The sequence below is a fragment of the Leopardus geoffroyi genome, chromosome C1 (genome assembly GCF_018350155.1).
Source record: "Leopardus geoffroyi isolate Oge1 chromosome C1, O.geoffroyi_Oge1_pat1.0, whole genome shotgun sequence".
In the NCBI taxonomy this organism is placed as follows: domain Eukaryota; kingdom Metazoa; phylum Chordata; class Mammalia; order Carnivora; family Felidae; genus Leopardus; species Leopardus geoffroyi.
Window position 1 is genome coordinate 927,795 of NC_059328.1, and position 15,448 is coordinate 943,242.

At 57.5% G+C, this 15,448-nt stretch overlaps 1 protein-coding gene across 1 annotated transcript in view; it reads left to right on the forward strand.

Moving 5' to 3' along the window:
- The first annotated feature begins 218 nt into the window (after positions 1-218).
- Positions 219-15,448, forward strand: part of PRKCZ (protein kinase C zeta) — a 99,070-nt gene continuing 83,840 nt past the window's right edge. Inside the window, exons 1-4 of the mRNA XM_045475320.1 lie at positions 219-461; positions 3,205-3,326; positions 4,121-4,210; positions 5,504-5,554. Of these exons, the coding sequence (XP_045331276.1) occupies positions 391-461; positions 3,205-3,326; positions 4,121-4,210; positions 5,504-5,554 (334 nt within the window). The 5' untranslated portion in view covers positions 219-390. The remainder of the gene's footprint in view (positions 462-3,204; positions 3,327-4,120; positions 4,211-5,503; positions 5,555-15,448) is intronic.

The following is a 15,448-nucleotide window of genomic DNA, read 5'->3' on the forward strand; positions in this document are numbered from 1 at the left end:
CCCAGGTGGCGGCCCCGCCTCGCCCTCATTGGCCGCAGGTGCCACCGCCCCCGCCCCGGGACCGCCCGTCCCGCCGATTGGCCGCCCGCCGGGCCTCGGGTCGGCCATGTTCCGACCCCCCCTCCTCCCCCCGCCCCGGGCCTGACGCCGGGACTCCGTGCGCACACCTCGCGCGCCCCCGCTGGCCGTGCCCCCGTCCCGCCCAGCCCGCCCCCCCAAGTTCCGCGGAGTTGGCCGGACCCGCGCCCCGGGAACCCGGCGCCGCGCGCGCGCGCGCGCCCTTCCGCGTTCCACCGCGGGCCCCACCTGGCGCCCCGGCCGGCCGCTGGGTCCCCGCGCCATGGCCCGAGCGCCCGGGGCGCGGCGCTGACGGCGGCCGGGGAGCGCGCCATGCCCAGCAGGACCGGCCCCAAGATGGACGGGAGCGGCTGCCGAGTCCGCCTGAAGGCGCACTCCAGCGGGTGAGCGCGCGACGCCCGACGGCGGGGACCGGCCCGGACCGGGGGGCAGAGCCAGGCGCGGGGACCGGCCCGGACCGGGGGGGCAGAGCCAGGCGCGGGGACAGGAGGGCAGAGCCAGGCGCGGGGACCGGCCCGCACCGCGCCCGCCGTCGGGGGCCGTGTCGCTGCGGCGCGGGAGGGAGGGGACGGCGAGGGCCCTCGGGGCGCAGGGGCGCCGGGGAGGTCCTGACGCGCCCTCGCCGAGAGGCAGCCGTGGACGGGGCGGGCGCTCCAGGCGCCCTTGGACGTCGCTCGCGGGAAAGGTCGCGGGGTCCTCTGGCGCCGGGGCTGGGGCGCTGCGGGCTCCGGCGGCCGCGCGCGTCCCTCCTCCGCTCGCACTCGCCCCGAGGACTTTGCGGCGCGGGAGGCGGCCCCGGGCACCGCACTGACAGATTCCCGCCACAGCTGGTTGGACATCAAGGCCACAAACCTGTAAAGACTAAAGTTTTCGTCAAGTTGTGAAAACTCCTGGTTGAGTTGTAAGAATCAGGGTTTCCTAAACTTTCCCCAATTTAGTCGGCCGGAGTTCTGAGAAAAGTTTAATGACCCAGGTCCTGGGTGCAGGACGCAGGTTAGGGGCAGTGAGCAGCCCGTGGTTGCGCGAATTGGGGCGTGGTGGGGGTTCCCGTAAGTCTCCGGGAGCGGTTCTGTCGGGCCCGGATCTTTCGGACACCGATCAGCTCTGCGTCCGCGCGCGTCGCCCTGGGCTCCACCTGCTCGCTGTAAAACGGGGCGAACGGGCTCCTCACAGAGGTCAGAGGCCGGGAGCGCCCGGTACGGCCCGGGTAGCGCCCCACACCCAGCAGCCGCGGGGCAGGACTGCGTCGGAGGGGGGGGGGGGCGCGGGGACGGTGCCCAGAGGCCAGATCCTGCCTCTGGCCCCGGGCACGCGCTGTAGACGAGGCTGGCGGGAGAGCTTCCTTGCATCCGTGTTGGTCTCCAGGGGCCCTGAAATCGGACCCGGCTGTCCGAGGGTCACCGGTACCTGCGCTGGGAGGGGAGCGCATCGCTCGCCTGGAGCGTGAATTTGGCCGTGTTGGCCATAGTGGCTTGCCACGGGGGCATCTCGAAGGTTAGGGTTAGAGTTAGGGTGCATCGTCCCAGCTGAGGAGGGGCTTGCGGCTCTTGAGCTCGTGAGGGCACCTTGTTTGGGGTGTGGGGTCAGGCCCCTCCTGTCCTTTCTGCCATCCTTAGCTGGGTTGCCTGGGGGCAGGGTATGTGTGGGACAGTTGGTGACAGGGCTCCAGGGAGGAATGATTTCTGGGGAAGGATGGCCAGTCCACCTGAAGAGGTCCAGGAATCCTGTTTCTGGCCTGGAAGGGTGGTCTGCCCATTAAAACTAGTTCTGAGGCTGTAACATCCTGGCTTGCTGGTTAGTAAACTGTGGAAGGCCTGTCACAACACAAACGCCCTCTTCCCAGCCGGGAATTGTGGGATTGGTCGACAGCCACTTTGTGAAAACTCAGAGTGGATCCTGGGTGAAAGGAAGTCCATACCCCAGCAGCCTGGGTGGGTGGGGCCTGACCCCCCCCCTCCAGGAGGGTCCTGGGCAAAGTTGACTGGAGCTCTTGGGGGTTCTGGACTGAGCCACCACTGCCCCCACCCTGCCCCTGACTTTGGCCCCTGGAGAGCGCTTTGGTTACCGCCAGTAATGTGACCTGTTGAGTCTGCTTTCTCTGGGCTGATGTGGCCCTCTCGTTCCTCCCATTCCCTACCTCAGCTCCCTCCCCTCCCCTCCCCTCCCCTCCCCTCCCCTCCTCCCCCTCCCCCCTCCCCCACCTCTCCCCTCCCTGGCCTTCCCCACCCTCTTCCCCTCTTCCTTCCCCTCCCACACTCTTCCTCTCTCCCTCTGTGGTGCTCCAAGCTGTGCAGACAGTTCCTGCCTAGCCCAGCTCCTCACCCCCACCCGCGCCTGCCCCGTGGGTCTCCCAGGGCACTTGGGACGCATAGTCCTCAGAATGCAGCGAGGATGCGTTCTGGAAAGCACCCACCAAGGTCAGCGCTCACTTATCCAAACGGCAAGGGTCCAAGTGGAGCTCTGTCCCCAATGGGACTGTGCTGCCACCTTGCTGGCAGATTGTTGGGGGCAGAGGTCAGCAGACACATCGAGGACGCCATTCTTAAAAATAGGGGGCCCCCAGCTTGGCCTTGGAAGATGTGCTGTGACTGGGGTCTCAGCAGGGTCCGGCAGCACCTGTGTCATGAGGAGATTTCCAGGTGATGTGGACCCGAGTCGGACGCTATGCTGGGTGGCCTCTCAGCGCCCGCTTTCCTGAGGTCACAGGAACAGCCATGTGGGTGTTCCCTTTCTCCAGCTCAAGCCTGGGCTGCTGTCCCTGCCGTCAGCTTTGGGGGAAGGTCTGATGAAGCCCGTGGGCTTGAGCTGAACACACTGGGCACACCCCCCACCCCCTCCTTTGATGGGCACATAACCTGGTCCCTGAGCAAGTGCTTGCCTGGCTCTTCCCCATGCCCCTGCCTCGTTCTTTCCCCCCAGTTAGGCAGGTCCCGGCACAGAATAGATCTTTCTGTGCAAAGGCATTCATGGTAGTAATTAAAAAATAAAACTGGACAGTGGTTCTGTTGGGGGTCCTGTAAGATTTTGTTTGGGAAATTTTTCATTTAATCAACTCAGTTATTAATAAATCAATAGTATTTGATTTAAATGTGCTCCTTGGTGAAACGTGTGCATCCTCTGCCCCAGGGACATCCTGATCACCAGCCTAGACGCGGCGATGACCTTCGAGGAGCTCTGTGAGGAAGTGAGGGAGATGTGCAGTCTCCACCAGGGGCACCCGCTCACCCTCAAGTGGGTCGACAACGAAGGTAGCCCTTGGTCTGGCAACGACAGACCGTAAATCTCCACACGTGTGCTTGTGGGAAGTTAGGTCAGCCCTGCCTCAGGGAGGTTTAAAACTATGGAATTAAGCTGGTTAACAGCCAGCTTCCCTGGGGGGGGATGCTGGAAGTCATTTCCGGGAAGAGGCTGCCTTCAGGGAAGCTTGGTTTGGGGGCTGGGAAGGGAGGAGAGCCCCCAGGGCAGCGGGGAGAGGGCTGCAGGGGTCTTGCTGCCCCGCCTGGGCCGGCCCTTGCCCTCCTCCCTGTTCTTCCTCTCTCGTGTTCTGGGTTTTCCAGTAGGTGATTTGGAAAGGTGAGCTCTCTTCTGATTTTCCTTTCCTCAGGGAAAGCAGGAGGGTGAGTAGCTAGGGCCCCGCGGTGCACACATCTGAGAAGGCTGGGGGGTGGGGGGCAGCTCCCGGGGTACGGGTTCTATGCGTCTCTGTGTTCCTATCCAGGATGGGGATAGGGAGTCTCTGCTTTCGTCCAGGACTGAGCCAAGAAGAATGTCCTTTATCTCGCCCAACCGAGAGTTAGCACGGTTTTGCTCTCCAGGTGGCCTTCTCGGGGCTCAGGGTGAACTCACTTCCCTTTGGGGGATCCACCGGTTCTGATGTGGGGCCCTGGTCAGAGCTGATTCCTGGTCTGGCTGGTTCTTGGACTTCCCAGCTCTGCTGTGGGTGGCTGGTCCCGAGCAGAGAGACGTGGCCTTTCCAGACTCGAGTTGGACCCCTTTGCCGTAGGCCTGCGGTGACCTCAGTGATGTCTCTTGCCCCGCCTAGGTGACCCCTGCACTGTGTCCTCCCAGATGGAGCTGGAGGAGGCCTTCCGCCTGGCCTGTCAGCACAGGGATGAAGGGCTCACCATTCACGGTTAGTGGCAGCTGGAGGGGCGGGGTGGTCCCACTGTGGTCTGGGGAGATGGGAGCCCAGCGTCCCCCAGACAGCCTGGGGGACTAGAGGCCATGTGGAGGATCCTGGTTGAAAATGTCGGGATTCCAGAGAGAATTTAAGGATGTCGGATACAGTGCAGCTCGGGTTTGTTTTTTCTCTTATGTTTTATTAACCCGAATAAAAACTGCTGTGGCTGATAGAAAAGCTCCTTCGCACTGGACACAGGAGCCTGGGTTCTGGTTGCTGGTCCTCGTCGTCCCCATTCCCTGGAGGCCAGCATCTCTGGGCACATCAGAGGCCTGGGCTCGCTCACTGGCCTCCATCTGTCCCCGTCCCCAGCGAGGAGGGCGGGGGGAGCCCGGACGGTGCACAGCACCACTGTCTGGGGACAAGAACTTCCCTGTGCCTCTCTCCTGGCTCACAGCGTTCCTCAGCCCAGTAAGCTCAGAGCTGGGTTACACGTTGAGTCACGTAAATGTGAGCTGTTATCATTGCAGTACAGCCTCTGTAAATTGGGGGTGTCAGGCTGCCCCCCCCAGCACTTTCGGGGTTCTGTAGGGTGTCTGAGCGTGGTTCTGGCCGCTGTGGCCGACCAGCCACGTCTGCATTCCCTTCTACGCGGGGCGAGCGGGCAGCGACCAGAGCTCAGGACCAGCGGTTTCTGTGGGACCATCATTGTCCCTGCTACTGGGGTAGCGGGTGGGTACAGGATCGGTTCTGAGGCTCTTTATGCAAATGTGGTTTATAAACTGGAGGTCTCGCCCCGCCCACTTCCTGGCGGTAAACTCGCTTAAGTTGCAGCCGGGACGCTGCCGGCTACGGTGCTTTAAAAAGCCACTAGTATTTTCTAGATTAAGGAAGGGTTGTTTCAGCTAGGGTTTAATACTTTGTAAGCTTCTGTTTTAATAATCTCTTATGGAAGCCCAGGGTATATTTTAAGATACTTCATTTTGATTCCACTTGAGTAGGAACGAAGTGGAGTCCAGAGTCCCTCTGTGAAGGAGGTGTGTGTCCTCCCCTGTCCGTGCTGGCTTCCCTGGGCGGCTCTGAGTCCCCCGACGGCTTTTCGCCCCGAAGTTTTCAGTGGACTTTGAAGTCCCGTAAAAGGGGGTTTGACGTCGGTGTGGTTGGGCTTCCACGGTTGTGCCCCCGTGAGCGTCTCCTCAGAGGGGGCTTGTCAGCCACGTGGCCTTTGCGTGCGAAGCCCGACTCGGAGCAGGACCTTCCGCAAAGCGCGCCGAGTGACAGACTGCTCTCTCTCCCTCTGTCCAGTGTTCCCCAGCATCCCCGAGCAGCCAGGCATGCCTTGTCCGGGAGAACACAGTGAGTACATTTTCCTGCGACTCGTGTTGCGTGTTCTGGCTCGAATTCGTGGCCCATCGGGTCGGGAATGTGGAGATGGGTGCCTTGTGTGGCCCGTGGCTTAGGAACATGTATCCTCCTGCAGCGACCGGGGGCAGAGCACGTGGCTGATGCGGCCTCACGTGGTTGCCGTTGCCCTTGTGCGTGGCTAGCGAGTGCTGCCCTCCCGGCGCTGGTCTGTCCATCGGTGCCGTAAGGAAAAGTCCAGGAAAGCCCTGATCTCCCTGAGGAGGGAGGGGCCGGGCTGGGGCATCTGCCCCAGCTGCTGCCACACCTGCACCTGGTCGTTTGCCCCCTCCCCAGGCCGTCTCCTCCTGGGGCTGTTGGTAGGGGATGGAGTCCCAGGAGCAGTGGGGCCGGAGGAGAGCTGCTGACCTCGTCCCAGGGCCATCGGACCCCAAGCAGGCAGAGCACTTCCGTCCCGCCCTGTCCTTGAAGACAGGGCACTCATGTGGGGTGTAAATCACTCACCAGCCACCCAGACCCTCCCCCGGCCCGGTGCCCTGCCCTCTGTGTTGTGAGCACTGACCTCCGGGCCGGCCTGGGTGCCTGCGCGTTGGGCTCCCCTCAGCCCCTTCTCAACAGGGGACCCAGGGGCGGGCTCTGGGTCAGCCTCTTGTCGGGTCCCTTGGTCTGTGCTGAGGTCCTGCGACCCCCGGACCCAGTGGAGGTATTGAGTGGGTTGTGTGTGTGAGCGTTGGGCTTAAAGCACTGGGGCTGAAGATAGACTCGGGGACCCTTCGTGTCGAGGAGAGAGTGGCTGGTGATTGGGGAGTGGCCTTGGGGCTTCCAGAGAGGACTGGGGACCCTGAAAGAGCAGCCAGCAAGGCTGTGGAATCCTGGCAGGAGTGGAGCAGGGTGGTCTGACGGGGCCAGAACTGCCGCGGGGCTGGCTGGACGCGCTGCCCTGGTGGGTGGGCGGGTCCTGGACGTGGGGGACGGTTTCGGGGAGAGCGGAAGAAGCTATAGGGGCACGTTCCTTCATTCAGTCGTGCCTGTGCCTCCGCACCCGGTGCTGCCAGGCTGGGTGCGGGCGGCAGGAGCCCCAGGACCTCCCACCTGGGAGGCAGGCGACGGCCAGATAAACACCTAAACGCTCAGAGGGGGAGCAGGGGGCAGGGCGGGCCGGGTGAGCCTGCAGCTTGAGAGTTGGAGGCCAGGAAATGCACTGAGGAGGGGGTGGGAGAGGGGCTGGCCCGTGAGGCGAGGAGGCCAGAGGGCCGACCTGCCAGCCGGGGGCGGGCCCTCCCGCAGGAGCCCCCCCCCGCCCCCCCGCAGAGGGGCACCCAGCTGTCGACGGGAGTTGACCTGGCCTTGTGTGGGCTCAGCCTCTGGAGTGCAGGAGGGTGCGCGGTTTCTGCCCCCAGCGCGGTAGACGTGGGAGTGCCGGGCAGTGGCTGTGTCGCTGTGCAGGAATGCAGAGAATGTAGGGAGCTTCTAGAAAGCACTGTCCTTGAGATGCTTCGAGGGGTGGCTCTGGAGCTTTGATGACCACTCAGCCTTGCTGATCATACTGCCGGCACCTGGAGGCAGCCGGTCCCAGGGAGGGGCTGAGGCTGGCTGGCAGGTGCTGTCTCCCCCTGCGCACGGATCCCGGCCGCACACATCCACATCCCTGCACCGGGCACACAGGACCAGGGCTGCCTCACCCTGCTGGCCAGGAGTGTGTGAGCAGAACGCCTTCCTCACGCGGGTCCCCTGGGCTCTGGGCTCTTTGAGTGTTGGACTTCTCCCCAATATTTTGCTCTTTTGGCTTGATTTTAATGCCAAGAAAAAACCCGTTCTGGTCACCGATGGCCACGGTGTGCGGTGAGATTTTGGTGCCTGTGTGGGCACTCACATCCAGTGTTATTGGTCAGCACGCCTGATGCCTGGGGGGCGAGAAGGGTCAGACAGGTGCCAGGTGAGTGGCGCCCCGGAGCTGTGTCGGGACCACGTGAGGAGGGCTGGACGGACTGATGGACGGACGGGCGGCAGAAGTGCAGTCCCGCGGTGGCACCTGGGCACGTCCAGCTGGAAGGGCCACCCTGCACCATCTGGCCTGTGTCCACTTTCAGCAAAACACCGTCCAGCACATTCTATTCGGGTTGTTAATCTGAACTTAGTCGTTTTTATAGAGTTTCACAAGATCGTGTAAAGTACACATAACCTAAAATGCACCGTTTTGGCCACCGTGGAGTGAGTGACTCTGTGGCAGTTAGGACATCCAGTGTTGTGCCACCTCTCCCTCCCGCCCGTCGGTGGCCGCTCCCCGTTCCCTGCTCCACCCAGCCCCCCACGGCCACCGCTTGTCACTCTGGCTCTGGATCTACCTGCTTTGGACATTTCCTGTAAATGGAGTCATGGGAGGTGCACTTTGTCCCTGACCTCTGTCCCTTACATGACATTTTCCACCTTCATCCCTGTTATGGTGTGTGTCAAAACCACGTTGCTTCATTTCCCGGTTTTTTACTGTGGTAAATTACATACAGCGTAAGACTTGCCGTCTTGACCATTTTTTTAAGTTTATTTATTTTGAGAGAGAGTGCATGGGTGTGAGCAGGGGAGGGACAAAGGGAGAGAGAGAATCCCAAGCAGACTCCACGCTGTCAGCACAGAGCCCGACGTGGGGCTCGATCCCATGAACCATGAGATCATGACCTGAACCGAAATCGGGAGTTGGATGCCCCCCAGGTGCCCCTTGACCATTTCTAAGTGGCTGGTTCGTCGATATCAATCACATTCACCCTGTTACGCAACAGTCAGCACCATCCATCTCCCGGGCTCTGGACTCTGGATCTCAGCTCAGGTAGTGATTTCACGGTTCGTGAGTTCGAGCCCCACGTCTGGCTCTGCACTGACAGCAGGGAACCTGCTTGGGATTCTCTCTCTCTCCTTCTCTCTCTGCCCCTCCTCTGCTCGTGCTTATTCTCTCCCTCTTTCAAAATAAATACACAACATTAAAAAAGAAAAAAATTGAAGCTCTGTTCCCACCGGCACCTCCCCCAGCCCCTGGTGGCCACCCTGCCACTCTCCGTTCTATGGCTTAGACTAGTCAGTACCTCACGTAAGTGGAGTCAAACAGGATTTGTCTTTTTGTGACTGGTTTATTTTACGTAGCAGAACGTCCTCAAGGTTCATCCACATAGCGTATGACCTGTAGCATCACAGGATTTCCTTGTGTTTCTAAGGCTGGATGACATTCCGTCGTATCTATGGACCACGTTTGGTTTATCAGCCACAGGTGGACACTGGGCTGCTTCCTTGCTTCAGCTCTTGTGAATCGTGCTGCTGTGAACACAGATGTACAAATATCTTAGATCTTGCTTTCAATTTTGGGGGGGGGGGTGATATATACTCAGAAGTGGAGCTGCTGGGTCATATAGTGTTTCTGTTGCCACACTGGCTTCCACACTGTTCCCACCAGCTGTGCACAGGGTCCCAATTTCCCCGCATCCTCACCAGCACTTACCAGTTTCCAATTCCTTCTTTTTTTTTTTTTTTTTTTTTTTTTTTTAATTTTAGTGAGTGAGCGAGTGGGGGAGAGGGGCAGAGGAAAAGAGAGAGAGAATCTTAAGCAGACTCCACACTCAGCACAGAGCCCCACACGGGGCTCCATCCCCCGACCCTGGGATCATAACCTGAGCCGAAATCAAGAGTCAGATGCTCAACCGACTGAGAAGCCCAGGTGCCCCTCCTTTTTTTGAAGCATCCCCATGGGTGTCAGGGGGCCTGTCGTAGTGCTGACCCGCACTTCCCTGAGGGTGAGTGACGCTGAGCATCTTTTCCTGGGCTTCTTGGCCACGCGGTGTGTTCTTTGGAGAATGTCCGTTTGTGTCCTTGGTCCGTTTTTGAGTGCGGTTGTTAATGTTTCTGCTGCTGGGTTTGGGGAGTTCTTTTACATTCTGGGTTTTAATCCTTCATCACCTGTATGGTTGCACATACTTTCTCCCACTCTGCGGGTCGTCTTTCCGCTCTGGATCGTGTCTCTTGATGCACAAAACTGTTAACTTTTCTTGAAGTCCAGTTTGTCCGTTTTTGTTGTTTTTGCCTCTGCTTTGGTATCCCATCCAAGAAACTGTCGACTACAATGTGGTCAAGTTTTATCCTACGTTTTCTTCTAAGAGTTGTTTTTGTTTTTGTTTTTTTTTTTTTAACGTTTATTTATTTTTGGGACAGAGAGAGACAGAGCATGAACGGGGGAGGGGCAGAGAGAGAGGGAGACACAGAATCGGAAACAGGCTCCAGGCTCCGAGCCATCAGCCCAGAGCCTGACACGGGGCTCGAACTCACGGACCGCGAGATCGTGACCTGGCTGAAGTCGGACGCTTAACCAACTGCGCCACCCAGGCGCCCCTCTTCTAAGAGTTTTATAATTTCAGGCGTTTCATTGAGGTCTGATGCATTTGGGGTTAATTTTCATATATGGCGTGAGGTGTAGGGTTCCAGCTTCATTCTTTGGTGTGAGGACGTCCAGTGTTCGCAGTGCCTGTTTGTTGAAAAGACCAACCTCTCCCCATTGAATGGCCCTTCTCAAGAGTCACCTGACCGGCGTGGGAGGGTTGGCTTCTGGACTGTCTGTTCTCTTGGACGTCGAAAGTCTGTTTTTATGCCAACATCACGCTGTTTTGGTTACTGTAGTGCGTTTTGAAATCGGGGAGTGTGAGGGCTCCGGCTTTGTTCCTTTGCAAGATGGTTTGGCTGTTCTGGGTCCCTGGAGATGATTTTTAGGATGAGTATTTCTGTTTCTGCAGAAACAGGTCATTGGGCTCTTGCTAGGGGTTGCATGGAATCTTTGGTTGGTTCGGGTGGTATTAACGCGACGACAACATGAAGCCTTCCGGCCCGTACACGTGGGATGTTTACTTTTATTGTTTTTACTTTCAGCACGATGTTGTAGTTTTCAGTGTGCAAGTCTTTGACCTCCTTCGTGGGTTTAGTAAGTACCTTATTCTTTTTTAAAATTTTTTTTTTTTTCAACGTTTATTTATTTTGGGGACAGAGAGAGACAGAGCATGAACGGGGGAGGGGCAGAGAGAGAGGGAGACACAGAATCGGAAACAGGCTCCAGGCTCTGAGCCATCAGCCCAGAGCCCGACGCGGGGCTCGAACTCACCGACCGCGAGATCGTGACCTGGCTAAAGTCGGACGCTTAACCGACTGCGCCACCCAGGCGCCCCAGTAAGTACCTTATTCTTAATGCTATTGTAAGATGGAAGTGTTTTCTGAGTTTCTTTTCTTGGGTTGCTCGTTGCTTGTGTATAAAAATGCAGCTGATTCTGGTGTTGGCTTTGCATCGTGCTATTTTCCTGGGTTTGTGTATTAGTTCTGACGACTTTTTTGTGGAATCGTTAGTGTTTTCTGTATCATCTGTGAACAGAGATCACTTTACTCTTCCCTCTCCAATGGATGTGCTTTTATTTATTCTTTTTTCTTGCCTGACTGCTCCTGTTAGAACTTCTAGTGTGTGGAAGAGGGGAACTTCTAGTGTGTGTCTTGTTCCTGATCTTGGAGGAAATGCTTTCAGTCTTTGAGCACTCAGGGAGATGCTTGCGGGGGATGTTCACATATGGCTTTTACCACGTCGAGGTGCGTCGTTTCCTTTGTTGCCATAATGAGACTTGTATACTGGTCTTGGTCCCCAATTTCTGGCTGAGCTCCTAAGTCCCTCGGAATCTCCTGGGCAAGGTGAGTGTCTTTTGTCATTCTTTGTCATGGGAGTGTCATTCTTTAAGAGTACCTTTTGAACACATTAGAATTTATGATAATGAGGGGGTTTGGGGTGGGGCCTCTAGCTAGCCTCAGGATGGGGCGGTGACCAGAAAGACCTAGTGACTAGAGCAGTTTATAGTCTTACCCCCTGACCTCTTGGGAGGAGAGAAGGGCTGGAGGTTGAATCCATCATGAGGAGGGTGGGTGGGGGCGGTGTCTGGCGGTGACACAGGGAGATGTGGGGACAGGGGCTTGTGTAGAAAGTGTGGAAGCCCCACGCCCTTCCCCCACACCTTGCCCTGTGGATCTCTTCCATCCGTCTGTTGCCGAGTTAATCCAGTCACTCCAGCAAATTAATCCCACCTGGGAGGGGTTGAGGGCATGCGTCATCTGTAGCCATTCGGTCGACAGCACACAGTTGACAGCCTGGATTGGTGACTGGCCTCTGAAGTGGGGAGGCGGCGGTCTCGTAGACCGAACCCTTCACCTGTGGGATCTGGTGCTGACTTCAGGTAGAGAGCATCAGAATTGAGTTCACTTCTTGGCGCTGGGGGGAGAAAACACGCGTGGTGCCTTCTGTTCCTTGTTTGCCGAGGATTTTGTTGTTGTTTTAAAAGTGAAGTCACTTGGGGGCCCGGGTGGCTCAGTCGGTTAAGCGGTTAAGCGTCTTGGTTTCAGCTCAGGTCATGATGTCACGGGTTCGTGAGTTCGTGCCCTGTGTGGGCTCTGTGCTGGCGGCATGGATCCTGTTTGGGATTCTCTCTCTCTCTCTCTCTCTCTCTCTCTCTCTCTGCCCCTACCCAGCTCATGCTGTCTCTGTCTCTCTCAAAAATAAACACAAAAAGATAAGTAAATAAAAGAAGTAATTTTTGTCAAGAGGATATGGAACTACGTTCCATAGAGGTGGGAACTCTAACATGCAGAAATTCAGCAGCTTCAGCCTGAGGTCTTCTAGCATCTCTAGGCCTAAATAAAAACTGCCTATTTAGATTGGAAACATTTATAGTGTCCATGTCTACAGCGTGAATCTGTCTAAAACCAGACAACGCCAGACTTTTCAGGAGCTCCCATCCTAAACCACCACCTCCAGTGACTAGAACTTTGCGTGAATCTAACAAAGGCTGGAGAGATTTGGTGCTCGCTGGAAATCAGGGTGTGTGAAGGGTCCGGATTGCTCTAGGAACTTCCTCACATGGTTCCTGAGGCCTTCCCAGTCCCCAGTGTCCCCACACCCACCATCGACAGCCATCTCTCAGCCAGCAGCTCCCCTGTTCTCCTTCTCTCCGCCTCCCCATCTGCCATATTGTTCTCTCCCTTGTTTGTTGAGTATTTTTATCATGAAAGGATTTTTATCTTCACGAAATGCCCTTTCTTTGTCAGTGGAGCTCACCGTGTGGTTGTGTGGTTTTCCCTCCATTCTGTTCATGTGTATCGCGCTGATTGGTCGTTCCCATGTGGAGCCATTGCCGCGTTCTGGGGCAAATCCCACTTGGTCACGCGCTATGGTGCTGAGTTCTGTTTCCTTTTGCATCAGTGATCATAAGAATACTGGTCTGTAGTTTTCTCTTCCTGTAGTGTCTCTACCTGGCTTGGTATCGGGTTACGCCGGCTCCTAGAATGAGTTCACAGATTTCCCTCCTCTTCAGCGTTTTGGAAAAGTTTGAGAAGGATAGATGTTAGTTCTTTTTTTTTTTTTTTAAAGTTTTTTTTTTTTTTTTCAACGTTTATTTATTTTTGGGACAGAGAGAGACAGAGCATGAACGGGGGAGGGTCAGAGAAAGAGGGAGACAGAATCGGAAACAGGCTCCAGGCTCTGAGCCATCAGCCCAGAGCCGACGCGGGGCTCGAACTCACGGACCGCGAGATCGGGACCTGGCCGAAGTCGGACGCTTAACCGACTGCGCCACCCAGGCGCCCTCTTATTTATTTTTGAGAGACAGAAGACAGAGTATGAGTGGGGAGGGGCAGAGAGAGGGAGACACAGAATCCGAAGCAGGCTCCAGGCTCTGAGCTGTCAGCACAGAGACTGACGCGGGGCTGGAACCCACGAACTGCGAGATTGTGACCTGAGCCAAAGTCGGACGCTGGAGCCCCAAAAGTTTGTCAATTCTGTTGATCTTTTCAAAGAACTAACTCTTGTTTTCATTGATTTTTTTTTTTTTCTATTTCTGCATTTTCCATTTTGTTGATCTCTGCTCTAATCCTTGTTATTTCCTTCTTCCTGCTAGCTTCGGGTTAGTTCCGTCTTCTTCCAGTTCCGTAAGTCGAGAATTTAGCTGGCTGGCGGGCGACCGTCCTTGGTTTCCGGTGTTGGTGTTGGCTCCACAGCGGCAGGGCCCCCCGTGCCCTGCGCCTCTGGTTTCATCCGTCTCTAAGTTTGTTTTATTTCCCTTGTGATTTCTCTTTTGATCCATCCGCTGTCTCATTGGTGGACAGGGGCGACTTTTCCGGTTTTCCTTCTGTGATTTGCTTCTGACTCCGTCCTGCTGTGGTCGGAGAAGACACTTTGTGTGACATTTATCTTTTAAAATCCATTGAGACTCGCGGCCTCACCTGTGGTGTCCCGGAGGATGTCCCCGCGGACGCCTGAGAACGTGGGTGCGGCTGTTGAGCGGAGCGTCGTGCGGGTCTGTGAGGTCGCCTTGGGTTGTTGTGTGAAGACCTCTGTGTCCTTATTACCTTCTGTCTGGATCTGGATCTCCCGCAGTGTGTTTATCTGTTCGCGTGCTGGTGGGCACTTGGCTGTTGCCCCGGCTGCTCTTTCTAGAGAGCCCTGCTGTGAACATTCTCCCACGGGCTCCAGGCTTCAAAAGTCCCGAACGGGTAGCTTGGTTTTGGCCACACCGTACAGTTTGTACCTGCTGAGGCATCATTGGGGTGAACTGTCAGCAGGGTCCCCTGAGCGTCCCCCCTTTAGAGGCGGCCTGACTTCAGTCCAGCCCCGGGTCCCGTGCGAGCTGACCTCAGTTGCCTGAGGTTGCCTGTCGGGTGCAAGTGATGGGGTGAATGTGCTCTGGGGGTTCGGCTGCGAGGCCAGGCTCCCTGCCGTCAGCAATGAGGGCCCCACAGGAGCCGAGAGACCCAGGAGGGTCCCTCCCTCCCACCAAGTGGCAGCACGTTTCCGGGGCTTTCTGGGACGAGGCCTGTGGCACAATAAGGAATTAAGAATCCTGGCAGTTTGGGCGGCCAGGGCTCTGTGGGAGAGGTGAGCAGGCCACCCGTGGCCCTGAGGGGACCCGCGGTGAGGCAGGCCTGGGGTGGCCCCAGCAGTTTGTTGAGGCCCAGAAACAGTGTGGGACGCCCACCTGCCGTTCCAGGCCACCCGAGGCCGAGAGGAAGGTGGTGGCTGCACACAGGGGCTCTGTGGCCTCGCGAGTGGCTGGGCCTCACTCCCCGTGCGCAGCTCCGTTCACAGCCACACCCGCCGGTTCTCATTCGGGCGGCTCTTCCCGGCACTGGTGTGCAAGGCAGACGTCGTCGCCCAAGCCGCTCCTCTGTCTCGTGCCTTTTTGTACCTCCGGTCACGCAGAAATGTTATTGTTGTGAGCTTTGCATGTTCAAATCTGTTAATATTTTCCTTTCTGGCTACCCCAAAGGGCAGACTTTTGTTTTTTTGCGTTTAGGTCTTTGATCCGTCCGGAACGTGCATGCGTCTCGAGTGGCCCCAGCTCTTGGGCCCGAGATGCAGCACACCTGGCTCTGGTTTGTACCTGGGGCTCAGGGAACCTGGGCTTTTTTACCCGCAAGATGCAGCAACTGTCTCACTTGGGAGTGGGGGGGACGTTATTAATGCATCACACACGCCTGGGCCATGGCTCCCTGGAAGCAGATGGTCACTGTGACAAACAGCAGAGCAGTGCTCTTAACTGGGGGTGTCACCAGGTGAAGGGGGTGGGGCCGGCCGGCGAGGGCGAGGCTTGATGGTGGGCGGGGTCCGAGGTCCCTTCCTGGGAGGCGCCGCCCCTCGCTGACTCCCCAGCCCCAGGGCTGCTGCAGCCAAGGGCCACCAGCACCGAACAGCGTTGCCCTGCCTGGGTCTGAGGCCTGAAATCTGAGCAGGGGGCTCCAAGAGGGCGCCTTCTGACTCGTGGCTCCTGGTGGTGGCCGCTGACCCTTCCCTCCAGCTCCTCCCCTGAGTGTCTGTGACTCCGCCTCTGTCTGTAA